Below are 24130 nucleotides of genomic sequence, written 5' to 3'. Positions count from 1 at the left end.
CGTGTGTGTTTGTGTGCACGCGTGTTTGTCTGTGGCGTGCATGCATGCGTGTGTGTCCATGCGTGTAAGTGTTTATGTATGACACACACATTTACCAGAGAAATTCCTGGTCACCAGCATAGCAGTCAGGACGGCTCCCTATGGACAGAAGAGAGAGAGAGAGGACTATTTCAGACCCTTTCCATTCACCAGGAAGACCACTTATAACCCACTCATACTATTATAGTTCAAGATTTTATCAATGAATATTAAAGAGATTCTACGGTACTTTTGCATACTTTTTAGCCAGTAGTTCTCAAAGTAATCCCCACGAGCCAAAAGTGGTCCCCGACAATGTGCAGTTATGTGCACCACCCCACTGCTCTCTCTTACTCTACTGTGTGTGTCTTGCTAGCCCTTTATTTATTTAACCTTTATTTAACTAGCTAGCTGTCAAAAATGGTGAGAAGCTGAAGCTCATTGGCTGAAACTGAAATTGCTAGGGGGCTGGCCCACTAGGGATGGGGTCTGAAATAATTTTACGATTCGAATAGTGCCATGAAGTTTTGTTGGATATCCTAGCTAGGCTTATTATAGCTAGTTAGGCTAATTGTAGTTAGCTAGGATAATTGTAACTAGCTAGGCTGATTGTAGCTAGCTAGGCTAATTGTGTCTACATGCTGCACTTTCTCCCCAACCCCATTCAGAGAAAACAGCAGCCTACCTGTTGGTTGCTCGTTGTAGCCTACTCCTTCTCATTTCGCAAACTGTTAATTCCGTAATTTTAATGCATTTTGTATTGCATTAAATGAAATCTCACTCCACTCGCTACACATTGAACCTCTTTGACGCTTTGATTGGCCAACATTAACAATAAGTGACTGTGCATGTCATATAAACTACATTGAAAAGTTTGTTGTGTTATTAAATTAATAATTTCAAATGACGTGGTATATCCTTGTATGTAACAATGTCACATGGATATTTTTACTTTATTTAAAAAAATCTATAATATATTTTTTTCATGACAAAAACTATTCAAATCCTAATGTCAGTTTGAATATTTTAATAACTGTGCACATCCCTATGGCCCATGTGTGGGTAAATGTAGGGAAAATGGCCCCACACAGCATCCAGAAAACAGTTGTTTTCAAACTTGGGATTTTGTGGCTAATTGAGGTTATATTATGCATGTATGAACTACACATTAAAACATCCAGCCCAAAGAGGGAGGTTTAAAAAATACTTAGTAGAAGTTCTGTAACATGTCTTTAACCTGTTAGGGCTAGGGGGCAGTATTTACACGGCCGGATAAAAAACGTACCCGATTTAATCTGGTTATTACTACTGCCCAGAAACTAGAATATGCATATAATTATTGGCTTTGGATAGAAAACACCCTAAAGTTTCTAAAACTGTTTGAATGGTGTCTGTGAGTATAACAGAACTCATATGGCAGGCAAAAACCTGAGAAGATTCTGTACAGGAAGTGCCCTCTCTGACCATTCCTTGAGCTTCTTGACTCTTTTTATTGAAAACTTAGGATCTTTGCAGTAACGTGACACTTCCAACGGCTCCCATAGGCTCTCAGAACCCGGGAAAAAGCTGAATGATGTCGAGGCAGCCCCTGGCTGAAAAACATTAGCGCGTTTGGATAGTGGTCGGTCAGAGTACTATGAGACTGAGGCGCATGCACGAGGCGACCCCATGTTTTTATTTTCTCTCTCTTTGTACTAAAACACAGATTCCCGGTTGGAATATTATCGCTTTTTTACGAGAAAAATGGCATAAAAATTGATTTTAAACAGCGTGACAAAAAAATTCTAAATATTCCATTACCGTACACTTCGAAGTACGGTAATGGAATATTTAGAATTTTTTTGTCACGAAACGCGTCGTGTGTGTCACCCTTCTTTACACTTCGGATAGTGTCTTGAACGCACGAACAAAACAGAGGATATTTGAACATAACTATGGATTATTTTGAACCAAACCAACATTTGTTATTGAAGTAGAAGTCCTGGGAGTGCATTCTGACGAAGAACAGCAAAGGTAATAACATTTTTCTTATAGTAAATCTGACTTTGGTCAGGGCTAAACTTGGTGGGTGTCTAAATAGCTAGCCCTGTGATGCCGGGCTATCTACTCAGAATATTGCAAAATGTGCTTTCACCGAAAAGCTATTTTAAAATCGGACATAGCGAGTGCATAGAGGAGTTCTGTATCTATAATTCTTAAAATAATTGTTATGCTTTTTGTGAACGTTTATCGTGAGTAATTTAGTAAATTCACCGGAAGTTTGTGGGGGGTATGCTAGTTCTGAACGTCACATGCTAATGTAAAAAGCTGTTTTTTGATATAAATATGAACTTGATTGAACAAAACATGCATGTATTGTATAACATAATGTCCTAAGATTGTCATCTGATGAAGATCATCAAAGGTTAGTGCTGCATTTAGCTGTGGTTTGGGTTTATGTGACATTATATGCTAGCTTAAAAAATGGGTGTCTGATTATTTCTGGCTGGGTACTCTGCTGACATAATCTAATGTTTTGCTTTCGTTGTAAAGCCTTTTTGAAATCAGACAGTGTGGTTAGATTAACGAGAGTCTTGTCTTTAAAATGGTGTAAAATAGTCATATGTTTGAGAAATTGAAGTAATAGCATTTCTAAGGTTTTTGAATAACGCGCCACAGGATTCCGGGGGGTATGTGCCCTCTCTGACCATTTCTTGGCCTTCTATAGCCACTTTATGGAAAATAGAGGATCTCTGCTGTAACGTGACATTTTCTAAGGCTCCTATAGGCTCTCAGAAGGCGCCAGAATGGGGAATGATGACTCTGCAGTCCCTGGGCGAAAAACAGTAGGGGATTTGGAAAGTGGTCGATCTGAGAACAATGACGTGGGTGCGCGCATGCATGTGACGACTCCATTTACTTCTTTCAGTCTTTGAACGGATACAACGTCTCCTGGTCGGAATATTATCGCTATTTTACGAGAAATCGCATAAAAATGTATTTTAAACAGCGTTTGACATGCTTCGAAGTACGGTAATGGAATATTTAGATTTTTTTTGTCACGATACGCGCCGGCGCGTCACCCTTCGGATAGTGTCTTGAACGCAAGAACAGAACGCAGCTATTTGGATATAACTATGGATTATTTGGAACCAAAACAACATTGGGTGTTGAAGTAGAAGTCCTGGGAGTGCATTCTGACGAAGAACAGCAAAGGTAATCCAATTTTTCTTATAGTAAATCTGAGTTTGGTGAGTGCCAAACTTGGTGGGTGTCAAAATAGCTAGCCATGATGGCCGGGCTATCTACTCAGAATATTGCAAAATGTGCTTTCACCGAAAAGCTATTTTAAAATCGGACACCGCGATTGCATCAAGGAGTTCTGTATCTATAATTCTTAAAATAATTGTGAACGTTTATCATGAGTAATTTAGTAAATTCACCGGAAGTGTTCGGTGGGTATGCTAGTTCTGAACGTCACATGCTAATGTAAAAAGCTGGTTTTTGATATAAATATGAACTTGATTGAACAAAACATGCATGTATTGTATAACATAATGTCCTAGGAGTGTCATCTGATGAAGATCATCAAAGGTTAGTGCTGCATTTAGCTGTGGTTTTGGTTTTTGTGACATTATATGCTAGCTTGAAAAATGGGTGTCTGATTATTTCTGGCTGGGTACTCTCCTGACATAATCTAATGTTTTGCTTTCGTTGTAAAGCCTTTTTGAAATCGGACAATGTGGTTAGATAAAGGAGAGTCTTGTCTTTAAAATGGTGTAAAATAGTCATATGTTTGAAAAATTGAAGTTTTGGGATTTTTGAGGAGCCCTATCATTGGATATTGGCGAGGCGTTCCGCTAGTGGAACATCTAGATGTAAGAGGTTTTAACTAAGAGCATGTGTGATCACGGTAGAAGTTCCGTAACATGTATTTAACTAACTAAGAGCATGTGTGATCACGGTAGAAGTTCTGTAACATGTCTTTAACTAACTAAGAGCATGTGCGATCACGTGGACACCATACAATAAGAATGGCTAGCCTGTGTACACACATACACTAACAGGCTGTGTTTCTTGTGTGTGTGTTCCTTCCTTTCCAGATGCAGCAGTATTATCGATCGTCTCATCATGACATATAGCCTTGGTCTCAAACACACACTCTCTGCCTTCCAAATGGCACCCTATTCCCTATGTAGTACGTACACTACGGACCCTATAGATCCTGGGAAAAAGTAGTGCACTATATAGGCAGTATGGCACCATTTGGGACACGACAACTAGCCTCCATTATTCCCAGTGTAACATACATGAACCAGTCTGTTCCAGCTCATCTAAACATACTAGCAGAATCCATATGTCTGGCCACATCATCCAGACATCATCCTCTATGAACAGAGAAAGGCACCAATCCATCTATCATGTCATGGGAGATATAGAGGGAGAGAGAGATGGAGGGGAGGGAGAGAGAGAGAGAGATAGAGAGGAGGGAGAGAGAGATGGAGGGGAGGGAGGGAGAGAGAGATAGAGAGGAGGGAGAGAGAGATAGAGAGGAGGGAGAGAGAGATAGAGAGGAGGGAGAGAGAGAGATGGAGGGGAGGGAGAGAGAGAGAGAGAGAGATAGAGAGGAGGGAGAGAGAGAGAGGGGGGAGAGAGATAGAGAGAAGGGAGAGAGAGAGATGGAGGGGAGGGAGAGAGAGAGATGGAGGGAGAGAGAGAGATGGAGGGGAGGGAGAGAGAGAGATGGAGGGGAGGGAGAGAGAGAGATGAGGGGAGGGAGAGAGAGAGATGAGGGGAGGGAGAGAGAGAGATGAGGGGAGGGAGAGAGAGAGATGAGGGGAGGGAGAGAGAGAGAGAGAGATGGAGGGGAGGGAGAGAGAGATATGGAAGGGAGGGAGAGAGAGCGATGGAGGGGAGGGAGAGAGAGAGGAGGGAGAGAGCGAGATGGAGGGGAGGGAGAGAGAGATATGGAGGTGAGGGAAAGAGAGAGAGGGAGAAGGGAGGAGAGAGAGATATGGAGGGGAGGGAGAGAGAGGGAGAAGGGAGCAGAGAAAGAGAGGAGGTGAGAGATGCAGGGGAGAAAGAGAGATGGAGGGGAGAGAGAGACAGAGAGAGAGAGCTACACAGAGAGAGAGAGAGAGCTACAGAGAAAGAGAGAGAGACAGAGAGAGAGAGCTACAGAGAAAGAGAGAGAGCTACAGAGAAAAAGAGAGAGAGAGAGCTACAGAGAGAGAGAGAGCTACAGAGAGAGAGAGCGAGAGCTACAGAGAAAGAGAGAGAGAAAGAGAGAGAGAGAGAGCTACAGAGAGAAAGAGGTCATGAGCAGATGAGCTCCTGCATTTTTCAGCATGTTCTTAAAAAGGATAGATTTAGAGTTAGATAAACTTAGATTTTTTGACAGGGACATATTCAGGATTCCACCCTCTACAACATAACCTTCACTCCAAATCAAAACTCAAAACCTACAACCTGATTTTGGATGGAATTACGGAATTACCTGGAAGGCTTACAACTACCAAACATTATTATTATTGTTCCCTTTTTGCTGACTGTTATAAAAATGGGAACATAAGCAACCTTATCTTCCACGCAGACCATCCCCTGGCAACTCAGGATACTAGACAACGAGGACTCTGAGTCAGCTAATATAAATCTCTATAAGTCTGGAACAGTATTGGTCCAGGGAAACCGCAAACAGTTTCAGCTGGACTTTCACCTAATCAAAGAAATAGCTCAGGAGGAGAACCTCTCCCTTGAGAAAGATATTCCCACCAGTGGGTCAGACCAGACCTCTTCATTATATAACCCCACAGACGAGCAACCCCAAGCAGAAAGTCAACCTCACAGCTCAGAGTACTACTCCCTCACTGAAATGAAGGATACATTTACCAAGCTGGAGGTATTTTACATTACATTTAAGTCATTTAGCAGACGCTCTTATCCAGAGCGACTTACAAATTGGTGCATTCACCTTATAATATCCAGTGGAACAACCACTTTACAATAGTGCATCTAAATCTTTAAGGGGGGGTTAGAAGGATTACTTTATCCTATCCCAGGTATTCCTTAAAGAGGTGGGGTTTCAGGTGACTCCGGAAGGTGGTGATTGACTCCGCTGTCCTGGCGTCGTGAGGGAGCTTGTTCCACCATTGGGGTGCCAGAGCAGCGAAGAGTTTTGACTGGGCTGAGCGGGAACTGTGCTTCCTCAGAGGTAGGGAGGCGAGCAGGCCAGAGGTGGATGAACGCAGTGCCCTTGTTTGGGTGTAGGGCCTGATCAGAGCCTGAAGGTACGGAGGTGCCGTTCCCCTCACAGCTCCATAGGCAAGCACCATGGTCTCGTAGCGGATGCGAGCTTCGACTGGAAGCCAGTGGAGAGAGCGGAGGAGCGGGTGACATGAGAGAACTTGGGAAGGTTGAACACCAGACGGGCTGCGGCGTTCTGGATGAGTTGTAGGGGTTTAATGGCACAGGCAGGGAGCCCAGCCAACAACGAGTTGCAGTAATCCAGACGGGAGATGACAAGTGCCTGGATTAGGACCTGCGCCGCTTCCTGTGTGAGGCAGGGTCGTACTCTGCGAATGTTGTAGAGCATGAACCTACAGGATCGGGTCACCGCCTTGATGTTAGTGGAGAACGACAGGGTGTTGTCCAGGGTCACGCCGAGGCTCTTAGCACTCTGGGAGGAGGACACAAGGGAGTTGTCAACCATGATGGCGAGATCATGGAACGGGCAGTCCTTCCCCGGGAGGAAGAGCAGCTCCGTCTTGCCGAGGTTCAGCTTGAGGTGGTGATCCGTCATCCACACTGATATGTCTGCCAGACATGCAGAGATGCGATTCGCCACCTGGTTGTCAGAAGGGGGAAAGGAGAAGATTAATTGTGTGTCATCTGCATAGCAATGATATGAGAGACCATGTGAGGATATGACAGAGCCAAGTGACTTGGTGTATAGCGAGAATAGGAGAGGGCCTAGAACAGAGCCCTGGGGGACACCAGTGGTGAGAGCACGTGGTGCGGAGACAGATTCTCGCCACGCCACCTGGTAGGAGCGACCTGTCAGGTAGGACGCAATCCAAGCGTGGGCCGCGCCGGAGATGCCCAGCTCGGAGAGGGTGGAGAGGAGGATCTGATGGTTCACAGTATCAAAGGCAGCAGATAGGTCTAGAAGGATGAGAGCAGAGGAGAGAGAGTTAGCTTTAGCAGTGCGGAGAGCCTCTGTGACACAGAGAAGAGCAGTCTCAGTTGAATGCCCAGTCTTGAAACCTGACTGATTAGGATCAAGAAGGTCATTCTGAGAGAGATAGCAAGAGAGCTGGCCAAGGACGGCACGTTCAAGAGTTTTGGAGAGAAAGGAAAGAAGGGATACTGGTCTGTAGTTGTTGACATCGGAGGGATCGAGTGTAGGTTTTTTCAGAAGGGGTGCAACTCTCGCTCTCTTGAAGACGGAAGGGACGTAGCCAGCGGTCAAGGATGAGTTGATGAGCGAGGTGAGGTAGGGGAGAAGGTCTCCGGAAATGGTCTGGAGAAGAGAGGAGGGGATAGGGTCAAGTGGGCAGGTTGTTGGGCGGCCGGCCGTCACAAGACGCGAGATGGCAGGTGGAGCTGGAGATGATTACACTCCAGTCAGCACAGACCCAGACAACAGTCCAGCACAACAACACCCCCTTAACCAGACCCAGAGAGCTGGAGGTGGAGAGAGACATATCTGCACTCTGGACTGTGGTGAGACAACTTCAACAGGAGAAAGAGCAGGAGAAGAACAGAGCACTAGAGGAGAAGATCAGACTGCTGGAGGAGAGGGTGAGGGGGATGGAGGGAGAGGATCAGACTGCTGGAGGAGAGGATCAGACTGCTGGAGGAGAGGGTGAGGGGGATGGAGGAGAGGATCAGACTACAGGAGGAGAGGGTGAGGGGGATGGAGGGAGAGGTTCAGACTACAGGAGGATAGGGGGAGGGGGATGGTGGAGAGGATCAGACTGCTGGCGGAGAGGGTGAGGGGGAGGGAGGAGAGGATCAGACTGCTGGAGGAGAGGGTGAGGGGGATGGAGGGAGAGGATCAGACTACTGGAGGAGAGGGTGAGGGGGATGGAGGGAGAGGATCAGACTACTGGAGGAGAGGGTGAGGGGGATGGAGGGAGGGAGAGGATCCGACTACTGGAGGAGAGGGTGAGGGGGATGGAGGAGAGGATCAGACTGCTGGAGGAGAGGGTGAGGGGGATGGAGGAGAGGGTGAGGGGGATGGAGGGAGAGGATCAGACTACTGGAGGAGAGGGTGAGGGGGATGGAGGAGGTTGAGGGGGATGGAGGAGAGGATCAGACTGCTGGAGGAGAGGGTGAGGGGGATGGAGGAGAGGATCAGACTACTGGAGGAGAGGGTGAGGGGGATGGTGGAGAGGATCAGACTACTGGAGGAGAGGGTGAGGGGGATGGAGGAGAGGAGAGGATCAGACTGCTGGAGGAGAGGGTGAGGGGGATGGAGGAGAGGGTGAGGGGGATGGAGGTAGAGGATCAGACTACTGGAGGAGAGGGTGAGGGGGATGGAGGAGAGGATCAGACTGCTGGAGGAGAGGGTGATGGGGATGGAGGAGAGGGTGAGGGGGATGGAGGGAGAGGATCAGACTACTGGAGGAGAGGGTGAGGGGGATGGAGGAGAGGTTGAGGGGGATGGAGGAGAGGATCAGACTACTGGAGGAGAGGGTGAGGGGGATGGTGGAGAGGATCAGACTGCTGGAGGAGAGGGTGAGGGGGATGGAGGAGAGGATCAGACTACTGGAGGAGAGGGAGAGGGGGATGGAGGAGAGGGTGAGGGAGATGGAGGGAGAGGATCAGACTGCTGGAGGAGAGGGTGAGGGGGATGGAGGGAGAGGATCAGACTGCTGGAGGAGAGGGTGAGGGGGATGGTGGAGAGGATCAGACTACTGGAGGAGAGGGTGAGGGGGATGGAGGAGAGGAGAGGATCAGACTGCTGGAGGAGAGGGTGAGGGGGATGGAGGAGAGGGTGAGGGGGATGGAGGGAGAGGATCAGACTACTGGAGGAGAGGGTGAGGGGGATGGAGGAGAGGATCAGACTGCTGGAGGAGAGGGTGATGGGGATGGAGGAGAGGGTGAGGGGGATGGAGGGAGAGGATCAGACTACTGGAGGAGAGGGTGAGGGGGATGGAGGAGAGGTTGAGGGGGATGGAGGAGAGGATCAGACTACTGGAGGAGAGGGTGAGGGGGATGGTGGAGAGGATCAGACTGCTGGAGGAGAGGGTGAGGGGGATGGAGGAGAGGATCAGACTACTGGAGGAGAGGGAGAGGGGGATGGAGGAGAGGGTGAGGGAGATGGAGGGAGAGGATCAGACTGCTGGAGGAGAGGGTGAGGGGGATGCAGGGAGAGGATCAGACTGCTGGAGGAGAGGGTGAGGGGGATGGAGGAGAGGATCAGACTGCTGGAGGAGAGGGTGAGGGGGATGGAGGGAGAGGTTCAGACTACAGGAGGATAGGGTGAGGGGAATGGAGGAGAGGATCAGACTACTGGAGGAGAGGGTGAGGGGGATGGAGGGAGAGGATCAGACTACTGGAGGAGAGGGTGAGGGGGATGGAGGGAGAGGATCAGACTACTGGAGGAGAGGGTGAGGGGGATGCAGGGAGAGGATCAGACTGCTGGAGGAGAGGGTGAGGGGGATGGAGGAGAGGATCAGACTGCTGGAGGAGAGGGTGAGGGGGATGGAGGGAGAGGTTCAGACTACAGGAGGATAGGGGGAGGGGGATGGTGGAGAGGATCAGACTGCTGGAGGAGAGGGTGAGGGGGATGGAGGAGAGGATCAGACTGCTGGAGGAGAGGGTGAGGGGGATGGAGGAGAGGATCAGACAACTGGAGGAGAGGATCAGACTGCTGGAGGAGAGGGTGAGGGGGATGGAGGAGAGGATCAGACTACAGGAGGAGAGGGTGAGGGGGATGGAGGGAGAGGTTCAGACTACAGGAGGATAGGGGGAGGGGGATGGTGGAGAGGATCAGACTACAGGAGGAGAGGATCAGACTGCTGGAGGAGAGGGTGAGGGGGATGGAGGGAGAGGATCAGACTGCTGGAGGAGAGGATCAGACTGCTGGAGGAGAGGGTGAGGGGGATGGAGGAGAGGATCAGACTACAGGAGGAGAGGGTGAGGGGGATGGAGGGAGAGGTTCAGACTACAGGAGGATAGGGGGAGGGGGATGGTGGAGAGGATCAGACTGCTGGCGGAGAGGGTGAGGGGGAGGGAGGAGAGGATCAGACTGCTGGAGGAGAGGGTGAGGGGGATGGAGGGAGAGGATCAGACTACTGGAGGAGAGGGTGAGGGGGATGGAGGGAGAGGATCAGACTACTGGAGGAGAGGGTGAGGGGGATGGAGGGAGGGAGAGGATCAGACTACTGGAGGAGAGGGTGAGGGGGATGGAGGAGAGGATCAGACTGCTGGAGGAGAGGGTGAGGGGGATGGAGGAGAGGGTGAGGGGGATGGAGGGAGAGGATCAGACTACTGGAGGAGAGGGTGAGGGGGATGGAGGAGGTTGAGGGGGATGGAGGAGAGGATCAGACTGCTGGAGGAGAGGGTGAGGGGGATGGAGGAGAGGATCAGACTACTGGAGGAGAGGGTGAGGGGGATGGTGGAGAGGATCAGACTACTGGAGGAGAGGGTGAGGGGGATGGAGGAGAGGAGAGGATCAGACTGCTGGAGGAGAGGGTGAGGGGGATGGAGGAGAGGGTGAGGGGGATGGAGGGAGAGGATCAGACTACTGGAGGAGAGGGTGAGGGGGATGGAGGAGAGGATCAGACTGCTGGAGGAGAGGGTGATGGGGATGGAGGAGAGGGTGAGGGGGATGGAGGGAGAGGATCAGACTACTGGAGGAGAGGGTGAGGGGGATGGAGGAGAGGTTGAGGGGGATGGAGGAGAGGATCAGACTACTGGAGGAGAGGGTGAGGGGGATGGTGGAGAGGATCAGACTGCTGGAGGAGAGGGTGAGGGGGATAGAGGAGAGGATCAGACTACTGGAGGAGAGGGAGAGGGGGCTGGAGGAGAGGGTGAGGGAGATGGAGGGAGAGGATCAGACTGCTGGAGGAGAGGGTGAGGGGGATGGAGGGAGAGGATCAGACTGCTGGAGGAGAGGGTGAGGGGGATGGTGGAGAGGATCAGACTACTGGAGGAGAGGGTGAGGGGGATGGAGGAGAGGAGAGGATCAGACTGCTGGAGGAGAGGGTGAGGGGGATGGAGGAGAGGGTGAGGGGGATGGAGGGAGAGGATCAGACTACTGGAGGAGAGGGTGAGGGGGATGGAGGAGAGGATCAGACTGCTGGAGGAGAGGGTGATGGGGATGGAGGAGAGGGTGAGGGGGATGGAGGGAGAGGATCAGACTACTGGAGGAGAGGGTGAGGGGGATGGAGGAGAGGTTGAGGGGGATGGAGGAGAGGATCAGACTACTGGAGGAGAGGGTGAGGGGGATGGTGGAGAGGATCAGACTGCTGGAGGAGAGGGTGAGGGGGATGGAGGAGAGGATCAGACTACTGGAGGAGAGGGAGAGGGGGATGGAGGAGAGGGTGAGGGAGATGGAGGGAGAGGATCAGACTGCTGGAGGAGAGGGTGAGGGGGATGCAGGGAGAGGATCAGACTGCTGGAGGAGAGGGTGAGGGGGATGGAGGAGAGGATCAGACTGCTGGAGGAGAGGGTGAGGGGGATGGAGGGAGAGGTTCAGACTACAGGAGGATAGGGTGAGGGGAATGGAGGAGAGGATCAGACTACTGGAGGAGAGGGTGAGGGGGATGGCGGGAGAGGATCAGACTACTGGAGGAGAGGGTGAGGGGGGTGAGGGAGAGGATCAGACTACTGGAGGAGAGGGTGAGGGGGATGCAGGGAGAGGATCAGACTGCTGGAGGAGAGGGTGAGGGGGATGGAGGAGAGGATCAGACTGCTGGAGGAGAGGGTGAGGGGGATGGAGGGAGAGGTTCAGACTACAGGAGGATAGGGGGAGGGGGATGGTGGAGAGGATCAGACTGCTGGAGGAGAGGGTGAGGGGGATGGAGGAGAGGATCAGACTGCTGGAGGAGAGGGTGAGGGGGATGGAGGAGAGGATCAGACAACTGGAGGAGAGGATCAGACTGCTGGAGGAGAGGGTGAGGGGGATGGAGGAGAGGATCAGACTACAGGAGGAGAGGGTGAGGGGGATGGAGGGAGAGGTTCAGACTACAGGAGGATAGGGGGAGGGGGATGGTGGAGAGGATCAGACTACAGGAGGAGAGGATCAGACTGCTGGAGGAGAGGGTGAGGGGGATGGAGGGAGAGGATCAGACTGCTGGAGGAGAGGATCAGACTGCTGGAGGAGAGGGTGAGGGGGATGGAGGAGAGGATCAGACTACAGGAGGAGAGGGTGAGGGGGATGGAGGAGAGGATCAGACTGCTGGAGGTGAGGGGGATGGAGGGAGAGGATCAGACTACTGGAGGAGAGGGTGAGGGGGATGGAGGGAGAGGATCAGACTACTGGAGGAGAGGGTGAGGGGGATGGAGGAGAGGATCAGACTACAGGAGGAGAGGGTGAGGGGGATGGAGGGAGAGGATCAGACTGCTGGAGGAGAGGGTGAGGGGGATGGAGGAGAGGATCAGACTACTGGAGGAGAGGGTGAGGGGGATGGAGGAGGTTGAGGGGGATGGAGGAGAGGATCAGACTACAGGAGGAGAGGGTGAGGGGGATGGTGGAGAGGATCAGACTGCTGGCGGAGAGGGTGAGGGGGATGGAGGGAGAGGATCAGACTACTGGAGGAGAGGGTGAGGGGGATGGAGGAGAGGGTGAGGGGGATGGAGGGAGAGGATCAGACTACTGGAGGAGAGGGTGAGGGGGATGGAGGAGAGGGTGAGGGGGATGGAGGGAGAGGATCAGACTACTGGAGGAGAGGGTGATGGGGATGGAGGAGAGGATCAGACTACTGGAGGAGAGGGTGAGGGGGATGGAGGAGAGGATCAGACTACTGGAGGAGAGGGTGAGGGGGATGGAGGAGAGGATCAGACTACTGGAGGAGAGGGTGAGGGGGATGGCGTGTGACAGAGAACAACCCACTAGAGAGGTGGCCACCACCACAGAGAAGCCAGCAGAACAGTACCTGTGGATGTATTTCATGGCCTACTTTCAAACCAAGTGCCTCTTTGCTTGACATCATCGGAAAATAAAAAGAAATCAGCCAAGACCTCAGAAAATAATTGTAGAACTCCACAAGTCTGGTTCATCCTTGGGAGCAATTTTCAAACGCCTGAAGGTGCCACGTTCATCTGTACAAACAAAGTACGCAAGTATAAACACCATGGGGCCACGTAGCCAGCATACCGCTCAGGAAGGAGATGCGTTCTGTCTCCTAGAGATGAACGTTGTCATGCCATGTGTGTAGGCGCAGGAGAATCAAACTTGGTATAAATGGAGTAGTTTAATAAAGTAAAACAAAACATCCAAAAGCAAAGTACATAATAAAATAAACGTGGAAACAAGAACCCGTCGCGCACCAATCGAATATCACGAGCATAACAACAAACAATCTCTGACAAGGACATGAGGGGAAACAGAGGGTTAAATACACAACAGGTAATGAATGGGATTGGAACCAGGTGTGTAGGGAGACAAGACAAAACCAATGGAAAATGAAAAATGGATCAGTGATGGCTAGAAGACCGGTGACGTCGACCACCGAGCACCACCCGAACAAGGAGAGGCATCAACTTCAGCAGAAGTCGTGCCAAACGTACTTTGGTGCGAAAAGTGCAAATCAATCCCAGAACGACAGCAAAGGACCTTGTGAAGATGCTGGAGGAAACAGGTACAAAAGTATCTATATCCACAGTAAAACGAGTCCTATATCGACATAACCTGAATGGCCGCTCAGCAAGGAAGAAGCTACTGCTCCAAAACTGCCATAAAAAAGCCAGACTACAGTTTGCAACTGCACATGGGGACAAAGATCATACTTCTTGGAGAAATGTCCTCTGGTCTGATGAAGTAAAAATAGAACTGTTTGCACTTCACAAAATAGATGGCATCATGAGGTAGGAAAATGATGTGGATATATTGAAGCAACATCTCAAGACGTTAGTCAGGAAGTTAAAGCTTGGTCGCAAATGGGTCTTCCAAATTAACAATGATCCCAAGCATACTTCCAAAGTTGTGGCGAAATGGCTGAAGGACAACAAGGTCAAGGTATTGGAGTGGCCATCACAAAGCCCTGACCTCAATCCTATAGAAAAGTTGTGGGCAGAACTGAAAAAGCATGTGCGAGCAAGTAGGCCTACAAACCTGACTCAGTTACACCAGCTTTGTCAGGGGGAATGGGCCAAAATTCACCCAACTTATTGTGGGAAGCTTGTGGAAGGCTACCTGAAACATTTGACCCAAGTTAAACAATTTAAAGGAAATGCTACCAAATACTAATTGAGTGTATGTAAACTTCTGACCCACTGGGAATGTGATGAAATAAATAAAAGCTGAAATAAATAATTCTCTCTACTATTATTCTGACATTTTACATTCTTAAAATAAAGTGGTGATCCTAACTGGCCTAAGATGGAATTTTTACTAGGATTAAATGTCAGGAATTGTGAAAAACTGAGTTTAAATGTATTTGGCTATGGTGTATGTCAACTTCCGACTTCAACTGTATATAATATGACATTTGAAATGTCTTTATTATTTTGGAACTTCTGTGAGTGTAATGTTTACTGTTAATTTGTATTGTTTATTTCACTTTTGTATATTATCTACTTCACTTGCTTTGGCAATGTTAACATATGTTTCCTATACCAATAAAGCGCCTTGAATTGAATTGAATTGAATTGAATTGGGGGGGGGGAGAGACAGAGGGAAGGGTGAGTGGTAGGTTGCTAGTGTGAGAAAGCTCAGAGATTACTCCAGTATTCCTTGTGATTATGAAATGATTAAGAGAGAACAGAGCAGACCTTGAGTTTCCTCCTGGCGTTGAACTTCTTCAGACACTCCACTGTCTCCTGTCTGTGCATCATGGATGCCACAGTGGAGCGTTGCTGGAAAGAGAGAAAGAGAGAGACAATGTCAAACAGGGAAACCGAGAGGAAAATTGTGTGTGTGTGTGTGTGTGTGTGTGTGTGTGTGTGTGTGTGTGTGTGTGTGTGTGTGTGTGTGTGTGTGTACTTACGGAGACCCATGGGTGTTTGAGGGCCTCCTGGGCAGTGATCCTCTTGGCAGGGTTAATGGTCAACATCTGATTAATCAGGTTCTTGGCTTCTGGAGTCACTGAGTCCCATTCTGGAGACGGAAACTAAACACACACACACACACACACACACACACTCCCTTTTGTCAAACAAATGTGCGAGTGTGTGTGTGTGTGTGTGTGTGTGTGTGTGTGTGTGTGTGTGTGTGTGTGGGTGTGTTACTCACGTCATAAGCTCCTGCTTTAATTTGCTGATAGAGTTTGTGTTGGTCCTCATCCCAAAATGGAGGATACCCCACTAGCAGGATGTACAGGATCACACCTACACAAACACACACACGTGTTAAGTGGTGAGAGAAGCGGAGGAGATACTGATGAGAGAGAGAGAGATGGAGAAAGGGATGAGACAGATATATATATAATATAGTGTTACTGTAGTGCTCTATACTCACCACAAGCCCAGATGTCTACAGGTTTACCATAAGCCTCCTTCCTCAGTACCTCTGGAGATAGGTAGCCTGGGGTACCTGCAAAACCTATGTATATATACACACAGACACTCGTTAAGCTGTATGACTTTAGTCTTATGCCGAGGATGATGTATAACATGATGATGGATGTAGTCCAACACAGAAGACAAAACAATGTGTAGAAACTGATTCCACTGTAGGTCTACTATTTTGTTGAAAACTGTAAATATAATCAACAATGTCATTTTAACTAAAATAAATCTATGAAACTGAAATGGAAAGCTGAACTGGGGAGTCCTGCTGTACAAATTGTTGTTTTTAACAGGTTATTGGCTATTTATGTGTAAGCTAAATAGATTTTTTTACATGATTTGTTTTATTTATTTATTTACATTTGCAATGTAAATTATGTAATCTAACTGACTATGATGCAATAAATAAAGTATTCTAATTGGATAGATTCTATTTGATCTAATATGACTTATGACATAACAAACGAGGGGGTTCCAGGGGTTCCAACACCTGACATTTTGATATCTTAAGCAACCATCAATCAACAGCTAAAACGTCAACTTTTCAAGATGTTTTTCCCAGCATCATCAGCAGCTGGACTTATATCATCATCATCAGCAGCTGGACTTATATCATCAGCAGCTGGATTTATATCATCATCAGCAGCAGCTGGACTTATATCATCAGCAGCTGGATTTAATATAACCATCATCAGCAGCAGGATTTACATCATCATCAGCAGGATTTACATCAGCAGCAGCAGGATTTACATCAGCAGCAGCAGGATTTACATAATCAGCAGCAGGATTTACATCATCAGCAGCAGGATTTACATCATCAGCAGTAGCAGGATTTACATCATCAGCAGCAGCAGGATTTACATCAGCAGCAGCAGGATTTACATCATCAGCAGTAGCAGGATTTACATCATCAGCAGCAGCAGGATTTACATCATCAGCAGTAGGATTTATATCATCATCAGCAGTAGGATTTACATCAGCAGTAGCAGGATTTACATCATCAGCAGTAGGATTTACATCATCATCAGCAGTAGGATTTACATCATCAGCAGCAGTAGGATTTATATCATCATCAGCAGTAGGATTTACATCATCATCAGCAGTAGGATTTACATCATCATCAGCAGTAGGATTTATATCATCATCAGCAGTAGGATTTACATCAGCAGTAGCAGGATTTACATCATCAGCAGTAGGATTTACATCATCATCAGCAGTAGGATTTACATCATCAGCAGCAGTAGGATTTATATCATCATCAGCAGTAGGATTTACATCATCATCAGCAGTAGGATTTATATCATCAGCAGTAGGATTTACATCATCATCAGCAGTAGGATTTATATCATCATCAGCAGTAGGATTTATATCATCAGCAGCAGTAGGATTTATATCATCATCAGCAGGATTTACATCATCAGCAGCAGGATTTACATCATCAGCAGCAGGATTTACATCATCAGCAGTAGCAGGATTTACATCATCAGCAGTAGGATTTACATCAGCAGCAGCAGGATTTACATCATCAGCAGCAGGATTTACATCAGCAGCAGGATTTGCATCATCAGCAGCAGGATTTACATCATCAGAAGCAGGATTTACATCATCATCAGCAGTAGGATTTATATCATCAGCAGCAGGATTTGCATCATCAGCAGCAGGATTTACATCATCAGAAGCAGGATTTACATCATCATCAGCAGTAGGATTTATATCATCAGCAGTAGGATTTACATCATCATCAGCAGGATTTACATCATCAGCAGGATTTATATCATCATCAGCAGGATTTACATCATCAGCAGTAGGATTTATATCATCAGCAGCAGGATTTACATCATCAGCAGGATTTACATCATCAGCAGTAGGATTTACATCATCATCAGCAGGATTTACATCATCATCAGCAGGATTTATATCATCAGCAGTAGGATTTACATCATCATCAGCAGGATTTACATCATCATCAGCAGGATTTACATCATCATCAGCAGCAGGATTTACATCATCATCAGCACGATTTACATCATCAGCAGCAGCAGGATTTACATCATCAGCAGCAGCAGGATTTACATCATCAGAAGCAGGATTATCATAATCAGAAGCAGGATTTATATCATCAGCAGTAGGATTTACATCAGCAGCAGCAGGATTTACATCATCATCAGCAGGATTTACATCATCAGCAGCAGGATTTACATCATCATCAGCAGGATTTATATCATCAGCAGTAGGATTTACATCATCAGCAGTAGGATTTACATCATCAGCAGCAGGATTTGCCAGCAAACCAACGTGGACAGCATAAGAATGTATGCTTCGTCATACATGGCTCCCAGCATGCCCAGAAACCCCAGGGCCTCCCTCTACCTTGGTGATCTTTACCCTGAGGTGACTGACGCGTTTTGTTTTACAACTTCAGTCCTATTAGGGATATACTCCAGGTTGTTTTGGGACAAAATCACCTGCCGATCCTCTCAGGTGAACTACGTTAACCCAGCTGGACACGATGAACTTTGAAGACCAACATGGAGCCTGTGGTCTCAGCGTGACCTCATCTCTGAGGAAGAGCGGGGTAGGGAACACATTTGTCAAGAACCTGGACAAGATCATCTGCAACAAAATTGTGTACGACACCTTCTCTGCCTTCGGAGACATTGTCTCCAGCAACTGGTTTGTGATGAGAATGGTCAATCTAAAGGCTATGCCTTCGCCCAATATGACACCAAGTGTGTGTATGTGTGTATGTGTGTGGGTGTGTGTATGTGTGTGGGTGTGTGGGCGTGTATGTGTGTGTATGTGTGTGGGTGTGTGGGTGCGTATGTGTGTGGGTGTGTGGGTGCGTATGTGTGTGGGTGTGTGGGTGCGTGGTGTGTGGGTGTGTGGGTGCGTGCGTGAGTGTGTGGGTGTGTGGGTGTGTATGTGTGTGGGTGTGTGGGTGCGTGAGTGTGTGGGTGTGTGAGTGTGTGGGTGTGTATGTGTGTGGGTGTGTGGGTGTGTATGTGTGTGGGTGTGTGGGTGTGTATGTGTGGGTGTGTATGTGTGTGGGTGTGTGTATGTGGGTGTGTGGGTGTGTATGTGGGTGTGTATGTGTGTGGGTGTGTATGTGTGTGGGTGTGTGGGTGTGTATGTGTGTGGGGGTGTGGGTGTGTATGTGTGGGTGTGTATGTGTGTGGGTGTGTATGTGTGTGGGTGTGTATGTGTGTGGGTGTGTGGGTGTGTATGTGTGGGTGTGTATGTGTGTGGGTGTGTGGGTGTGTATGTGTGTGGGTGTGTGGGTGTGTATGTGTGTGGGTGTGTGGGTGTGTATGTGTGTGGGTGTGTATGTGTGTATGTGTGTGGGTGTGTATGTGTGGGTGTGTATGTGTGTGGGTGTGTATGTGTGTGGGTGTGTATGTGTGGGTGTATGTGTGTGGGTGTGTATGTGTGTGGGTGTGTATGTGTGTGGGTGTGTATGTGTGTGGGTGTGTATGTGTGTGGGTGTGTATGTGTGTGGGTGTGTATGTGTGTGGGTGTGTATGTGTGTGGGTGCGTGAGGGTGTGACGTACCGAACCATGCCTGTTGGTCTCCCTGTACCTCGATGGCCAATCCAAAGTCAGCCAGCTTCACTGCAGCATTCTTACACTTACTGGCCAGCAGGAGGTTCTCTGGCTACACAGGGGACAGATGGGACAAGAAGTCAAACACACACACATCACTTCTCATGGGGTGCTGGGCCTAAAATCATGTAGTAGTAACACACTTGCACTTACACCCACACCCACACACACAGATGGTCCAATCATTAACAGTAATTTATTTTATGTATTTATTTATTTATTAGGAACCAATCTGTCTGTAACAGCTGTGGCACTACTACTGTGGTTAGCCAGTGCTAACAGTGTCTCACACACACACACAAACACACACACACACACACACACAGACAAGGATCTACCGTAGCAGTGTCACCACTGCAGCATGTGCTGATTATTGAGAGTGATTAATTTGGACATGCAGGGCAGAGGAGGGAAAGAGGAGGGGAATGTTTGCACGCACGTGTGTGTTTTAGTGTCACTGAAGGGAACAAGAGGCAGGGTAGTATTGTATTATTATGTACATGGGTTTGCGCGAGACATAGCGTTTTCCTTGATGGCCAAAAAGCTACATTTTAGTCTCATCTGACCGGAGTACCTTCTTCCATATGTTTGGGGAGTCTCCCACATGCCTTCTGGCAAACACCAAATGCGTTTGCTTATTTTTTTCTTTAATGCACTGGCTTTTTTCTGGCCACTTTTCTGTAAAGCCCAGCTCTGTGGAGTGCACGGCTTAAAGTGGTCCTATGGATAGATACTCCAATCTCCGCTGTGTCTTTGGTCTCTTTGTTGCATCTCTAATCAATGCCCTCCTTGCCTGGTCTGTGAGTTTTGGTGGTCGGCCCTATCTTGGCAGGTTTGTTGTGGTGCCATATTCTTTCCATTTTTTAATAATGGATTTAATGGTGCTCCGTGGGATGTTCAAAGTTTCTGATATTTTTTTATAACCCAACCCTGATCTGTACTTCTCCACAACTTTGTCCCTGACCTGTATGGAGAGCTCCTTGGTCTTCATGGTGTCGCTTGCTTAGTGGTGTTGCAGACTCTGGGGCCTTTCAGAACAGGTGTATATATACTGAGATCATGTGACAGATCATGTGACACTTAGATTTCACACAGGTGGACTTTATTTAACTAATTATGTGTCTTCTGAAGGTAATTGGTTGCACCAGATCTTATTTAGGGGCTTCATAGCGAAGGGGGTGAATACATATGCATGCACCACTTTTCCGTTTTTAATTTTTTGGAATTTTTTGAAACAAGTAATTTTTTTCATTTCACTTCACCAATTTGGACTATTTTGTGTATGTCCATTACATGAAATCCAAATGAAAATCAATTTAAATTACAGGTTGTAATGCAACAAAATAGGAAAAATCCCAAGGGGGATGAATACTTTTGAAAGGCACTGTACAACCCCTGTGTTATCTACAGCCAATCATTGTGTTATCTACAGCCCCTGTGTTATCTACAGCCCCTGTGTTATCTAACAGCCCCTGTGTTATCTAACAGCCCCTGTGTTATCTAACAGCCCCTGTGTTATCTACAGCCCCTGTGTTATCTACAGCCCCTGTGTTATCTAACAGCCCCTGTGTTATCTGCAGCCCCTGTGTTATCTACAGCCCCTGTGTTATCTAACAGCCCCTGTGTTATCTAACAGCCCCTGTGTTATCTACAGCCCCTTTGTTATCTACAGCCCCTGTGTTATCTAACAGCCCCTGTGTTATCTACAGCCCCTGTGTTATCTACAGCCCCTGTGTTATCTAACAGCCCCTGTGTTATCTGCAGCCCCTGTGTTATCTACAGCCCCTGTGTTATCTAACAGCCCCTGTGTTATCTAACAGCCCCTGTGTTATCTACAGCCCCTTTGTTATCTACAGCCCCTGTGTTATCTAACAGCCCCTGTGTTATCTACAGCCCCTGTGTTATCTACAGCCCCTGTGTTATCTAACAGACCCTGTGTTATCTAACAGCCCCTGTGTTATCTACAGCCCCTGTGTTATCTAACAGCCCCTGTGTTATCTACAGCCCCTGTGTTATCTACAGCCCCTGTGTTATCTAACAGCCCCTGTGTTATCTAACAGCCCCTGTGTTATCTACAGCCCCTGTGTTATCTAACAGCCCCTGTGTTATCTAACAGCCCCTGTGGTATCTAACAGCCCCTGTGTTATCTACAGCCCCTGTGTTATCTAACAGCCCCTTTGTTATCTACAGCCCCTGTGTTATTGTTACGTCCTGACCAGTAGAGGGTGTAGTTGGGTCAGGACGTGGCAGAAGGGAGTGTGTGTTTTTTATTGTTTCATTGATTTTGGCCGTGTGACTTCCAATCAAGCACAGCTGTAGAGGGTTGTGGTTGATTGGGAGTCACACATAAGTTGCCTACGTTTCCTTTGTGTTTCGTGGGTAATTGTGCTTGTCACTGTGGTTGCACCTGACAGGACTGTGTTGGCTGTCAGTTTTTGTTGTTTTTGTAAATGCATAGTGTTCGTGACATTAAATATGACGAACCCTAACTCCGCCGCATTGTGGTCCACTTCTTCCATAGACAGCCGTTACAGAATTACCCACCAAACCCGGACCAAGCGGCGGAAGAGGAAGGAGCAGCAGGAGTATAGCGTTATGGACCAATGGACTTGGGAACAAATCCTGGACGGAGAGGGACCATGGACTCAGGCTGGGGATTATCGCCTCCCGCAGTGGGAGATTGAAGTGGCGAGAGCGGAGAGGCGCTATTATGAGGAGAGAGAGCGCAACGAGCGCGAGAGGCAGCCCCAATAATTTTTTTTGGGGGGGCACACGGGACAGTCGGTGGAGCTGAGGTCGGAACCAGAGCCAGTCGGGATGACATTGGAGACCAGTCCTCCAGTGGGTCTCCCTATCTTGGTCAAGCCCGTGCCTCCTCCACGGACCAGTCCTCCAGTGGGTCTCCCTATCCTGGTCAAGCCCGTGTCTCCTCCGCAGACCAGTCCTCCAGTGGGTCTCTCCACCCTGGTCTCTCCTGTGCCACCTCCTCAAACCAGGCCTCCAGCGGGTCTTCCCAGACTGGTGAGTCCAGGGCCTGCGCCCAGAGCCAGGGCTCCGTTATGTCTCCCCAGCCTGGTGAATCCTGAGCCGGAACTGCCAGAGTGGCCAGACTGCCCGGAACTGCCACAGTCACCAGAGCTGCCCGCCAGTCAACTGTCACCAGAGCTGCCCGCCAGTCAACTGTCACCAGAGCTGCCCGCCAGTCAACAGTCGTCAGAGCTGCCCGCCAGTCAACAGTCGTCAGAGCTGCCCGCCAGTCAACAGTCGTCAGAGCTGCCCGCCAGTCAACAGTCGTCAGAGCTGGCCGCCAGTCAACAGTCGTCAGAGCTGCCTGCCAGTCAACAGTCGTCAGAGCTGCCCGCCAGTCAACAGTCGTCAGACTGCCCTGAACTGCCGGAGTGGCCAGACTGCCCTGAACTGCCCGAGTGGCCAGACTGCCCTGAACTGCCCGAGTGGCCAGACTGCCCTGAACTGCCCGAGTGGCCAGACTGCCCTGAACTGCCCGAGTGGCCAGACTGCCCTGAACTGCCCGAGTGGCCAGACTGCCCTGAACTGCCGGAGTGGCCAGACTGCCCGGAGCTGCCGGAGTGGCCAGACTGCCCGGAGCTGCCGGAGTGGCCAGACTGCCCGGAGCTGCCAGAGGTGCCCGCCTGCCAGGATCTGCCAGGGTGCCCTGCCTGCCCAGCCCGAGTGGCCCTCCTGCCCTCCGGCCCAGCCCGAGTGGCCCTCCTGCCCTCCGGCCCAGCCCGAGGGGCCCTCCTGCTCTCCGGCCCAGCCCGAGGGGCCCTCCTGCTCTCCGGCCCAGCCCGAGGGGCCCTCCTGCCCTCCGGCCCAGCCCGAGGGGCCCTCCTGTCCTTCCATAGACAGCCGTTACAGTTATCTACAACCCCTGTGTTTACAGCCCCTGTGTTATTTGCAACCCCTGTGTTTACAGCCCCTGTGTTATCTACAACCCTGTGTTTACAGCCCCTGTGTTAGGTATACTGCAGTATTCCCAGTGTGTGTGTGTGTGTGTGTGTTGTGTGATGTGAGTTATTGATGAATGTTTAAAATAAAAACCACAGTTTGAGTCACCGTTCTGCTGGTAACTTAATAAACATCCACTAGGGAAATCAATCATTTCACAGACACATGCCGTTTTTTCATCTGATGACAGTTCTGCAGACCTCATCTAGAAGACTTCCCTCTAAAAGTTACTGCTCATAACGTTTCAACACTTTTGACACACACTCACACACACACACGCACGCAAACACTCACACACATACACACACACACACACACACACACACACAAACACTCACACACATACACACACACACACACACACACACACACACACACACACACACACACACACACACACACACACACACACACACACACTGTGTTAATCCCAGTGGGACTGTTGAATAATAATGTCATTACAGACAGCAGATCGATCTCAGAGGGAACAGGTGGAGAGCACACACACGATTAACTCACCTTGAGATCTCTGTGTACCACGCCCGACTGGTGACAGTGTAACACAGCCTCCAGGATCTGCTGGATGCAGTGACTGTATGACAACACCAGGGGGAGTGGGTTAGTCTGTCAGTGTACTGCATCTGCATTATGTGTGGTGTATTGCAGTGCTCTTAAAATGTGCTAGACAAATTACCTCTTGAGGGCAATGAAGTATTCTGTCCTATTCTATTTTGGTCCCAAAAGTGCAAAAGTCAAGCTAAATCAAGCGCCCCTCAACTTTCAAGTATTGTGTGTGAACACCTTGTGAACACCTGTCAGAGAGATGATGAAGAGGAAATGCACTGTTCTAAGAGTCAAGCAGCGTAGGAATGAACTGCAGCTGCTGTCT

General features: G+C 48.9%; 1 protein-coding gene across 6 annotated transcripts in view; it reads right to left on the bottom strand.

Annotated features, from left to right (window-relative positions):
* Nucleotides 1-24130, bottom strand: part of camk2b2 (calcium/calmodulin-dependent protein kinase (CaM kinase) II beta 2) — a 77982-nt gene that overhangs the window by 30958 nt on the left and 22894 nt on the right. For 3 of the 6 annotated variants that reach the window (XM_082956045.1, XM_082956037.1, XM_082956043.1), the window contains exons 6-12: nt 23761-23833; nt 19225-19327; nt 15626-15709; nt 15401-15495; nt 15156-15278; nt 14941-15024; nt 96-138 (exon numbers count right to left, since the gene is read on the bottom strand). In XM_082956045.1, the coding sequence (XP_082812171.1) occupies nt 96-138; nt 14941-15024; nt 15156-15278; nt 15401-15495; nt 15626-15709; nt 19225-19327; nt 23761-23833 (605 nt within the window). Of the gene's footprint in view, nt 1-89; nt 139-14940; nt 15025-15155; nt 15279-15400; nt 15496-15625; nt 15710-19224; nt 19328-23760; nt 23834-24130 lie in introns of all 6 variants that reach the window. The other 3 variants (XM_082956044.1, XM_082956040.1, XM_082956033.1) reach the window with 1 other exon arrangement.

The sequence above is a fragment of the Salmo salar genome, chromosome 01 (genome assembly GCF_965601325.2).
Source record: "Salmo salar chromosome 01, fSalSal1, whole genome shotgun sequence".
Classification (NCBI taxonomy): Eukaryota; Metazoa; Chordata; class Actinopteri; order Salmoniformes; family Salmonidae; genus Salmo; species Salmo salar.
This window is presented reverse-complemented; position numbering and strand designations above follow the sequence as displayed.